Source organism: Gekko japonicus, unplaced genomic scaffold, assembly GCF_001447785.1.
Source record: "Gekko japonicus isolate JY-2015 unplaced genomic scaffold, Gekko_japonicus_V1.1 scaffold31, whole genome shotgun sequence".
NCBI lineage: Eukaryota > Metazoa > Chordata > Lepidosauria > Squamata > Gekkonidae > Gekko > Gekko japonicus.
The window spans coordinates 546,961-549,385 of record NW_015161404.1 but is presented as its reverse complement, the minus strand read 5'-3'; the positions used below and the strand labels follow the sequence as shown (position 1 = coordinate 549,385).

The window sequence follows — 2,425 nt, the reverse complement described above, 5'->3', positions numbered from 1 at the left end:
ACCAGAAGTGTGGTCATCCAGCCACAACCTCCTTTCCCTTCTTATTCTGTTTACCTTGTTTGTTGTCAAAACCCAGGGCTTTTTTTGTATCAGGAACTCCTTTGCATGTTAGGCCACACACCCCTAATGTAGCCAATCCTAATGAGTTTCTGCTATTGGGTGTGGCCTATTATGCTAATGAGTTCCTGTTGGGCGTGGCCAACTTAGAAGCTAGCCGGAACTCCGTTCCTGTGCGTTCCTGCCCCAAAATAGCCCTGAGATTAATAGTAATTGTTGGTGTTGCAGTGAGAAGAATGCTTCTTTTTCATATGTGGTTAGGATTTGTAATTGTGTTTGCAAGTATTGGAAAATGGTTATTAAAACAATTTCTTTTTGGAGAAAAGCAGAAATCCCTTGCATTATTCCCAAAAGACTTTTCAAATTATGTGGCAACAGTGCTTTAAAATTCCACAAATTTGTCTTAAATGCAGTCATGGATAGTAATTTAGTGTTCAAGCTATACTGGAAGAGAAATTCTTGTCTTCAGTCAAACGAATGGTTAAAGATATGAAGATACTTAATTAGTATGATCAAATTGCTATTTGACATTAAAAAAAGAAAGTGCAATGGTTAGATGAGTAGAAACATGCAATTAAAAATATGGATAAGTATGTAAAAGGAAATCGAGCAAGATAGTCTGTACTGATAGTGTAGTTTTATTCTGTTTTGTCTTTAGTTATCATTTTTCAACTTTTCTGCTATTGTATTATATATTAAAAAACAGGAAATAAAATTATTTTCTATTAATATAATATTTGTATTTAGCATTTTAAAGATGTCAAATTATTTTAGTCCTTTGAGTATTAAAAAAACTACCCATAAAGCGCTTAAATTCCACTGGCCACTTGCCCCCCCCCCCCAGCTTGGATATTTCCCATTACTGTGTATGGCTATATTTACAGGTATGCATATTGAAAACCACTGTCGTTGCCTATCAGCAGAATCAATCTGAATAGAACCAATAAAGTGGCAAAAGTTGTCAGGAAGTAACCCCATGTTTCAAGAAGTAAAAATTAGGAAAATATACTGCTATTTTAAAATAGTAATAAAAATAAAACATTCCAACTAGAATGAATCCCTGTAGTCTCTAGGAAGAAATAATAGCTTCAGTGGTCAAAGGCTAGTTTATATTAGAATGTCTCAGCAGTGTAGCCTCCATTTTTCTTGGATGCTTATCTCTACCCAAGCCTGCATAAATACTATGCATTGCTTTTTAATTCTTATGTAAACTGATTCTCTGTGTTTGAGCATGTCTTCGTCAGCTTCCATGAGAAAAGCTCTTATCAGGTTCATTGCAATGGTTCTCATCAAGAGATAGGCCTATTCCTCTCTAAGCACTCAAGCTATCTTATTTAAGACAGAGTTACACATATTCTTAACTGTCCCACAGAGAGGCTGAACTTTGTCTGGATCATGTTCTTTGTTTTTAAGTGTGGTAAATTTTCATATCTGTGGCTTGGAGAATGTGTTCATGTAGCACTGGACACAACAAAACTGTGGTTGAGCAGATTGGTCTTCAGATTAATTCAGGAATACTTCCATGAAATGTATATGATCAAAGTTTGACAGTAGAGGTTTCAGGATTAAGCAAACATGTAAATATGGGAAGTATCTTCCCTATGTAAGCAAATATTTAGATATGTTTCCCACTTCCTTAGAGGGCGTGTTTCTTGAAACCTGAACTTTTTTCTTGATTCTTGTAGAGGAAGTGGTCACATGGAATTCTGGGGAAAGTTTCTTGTTGGTGCAGATTTGCACTGGATCCACTGCAACAGTTTAGTTGACTCTTATGGGGCCACTTAAGTATTCTGTGGAGGCAGATTTTCATATTTCCTAAAACTAGAGCTACGGAAAGAACCCCTGAAATGAAAAATAAAAAACCATGAAACATGAGAATGGACAGGATTGAATTTGCTTCAGAAGAGTATAATTTAATACAAAATGTTGATTCATCATGTTACTTCAATAGTTGGTTTTTTTTGTGAGGCTGTGTTTTTTTTTTTTTTTAAATGGCTTTTCTTCCCTGACACAACATGGATCCTGGATAAAAGAAAACTTGTTGTGGTGTTTTTCCTTGGTTAATTCTTCAATACATAGTTTCCTGATTATTATTATATAACTTATTATTTACTATACATATTAGTATATAATCTCTATTGAATATGAATGTACATTTCATATGATTGTCCATTCTGTTCTATACAGACAGCATTATAGGTGACATCCAGAACATAAGCACTAAAATATTAAACATCCAGTGTCACCAATAGGAAGGCCTGCTCATTGGTGCAATAAAGTGCACACAGAACTTTAAAGCTGGAGTGAAATTCTGCCTTTCTGTATTTTCCCCTGAAGAACTACGAAGCTCAAGGCACTTATCTTTCCC

At 35.1% G+C, this 2,425-nt stretch overlaps 1 protein-coding gene across 1 annotated transcript in view; it reads right to left on the bottom strand.

Annotated features, from left to right (window-relative positions):
* Positions 1-929: 929 nt before the first annotated feature.
* DOCK8 (dedicator of cytokinesis 8) overlaps positions 930-2,425 on the bottom strand; it is a 126,981-nt gene continuing 125,485 nt past the window's right edge. The window contains exon 47 of the mRNA XM_015425945.1: positions 930-1,899. Coding sequence (XP_015281431.1) covers positions 1,839-1,899 — 61 coding nt within the window. The 3' untranslated portion in view covers positions 930-1,838. The remainder of the gene's footprint in view (positions 1,900-2,425) is intronic.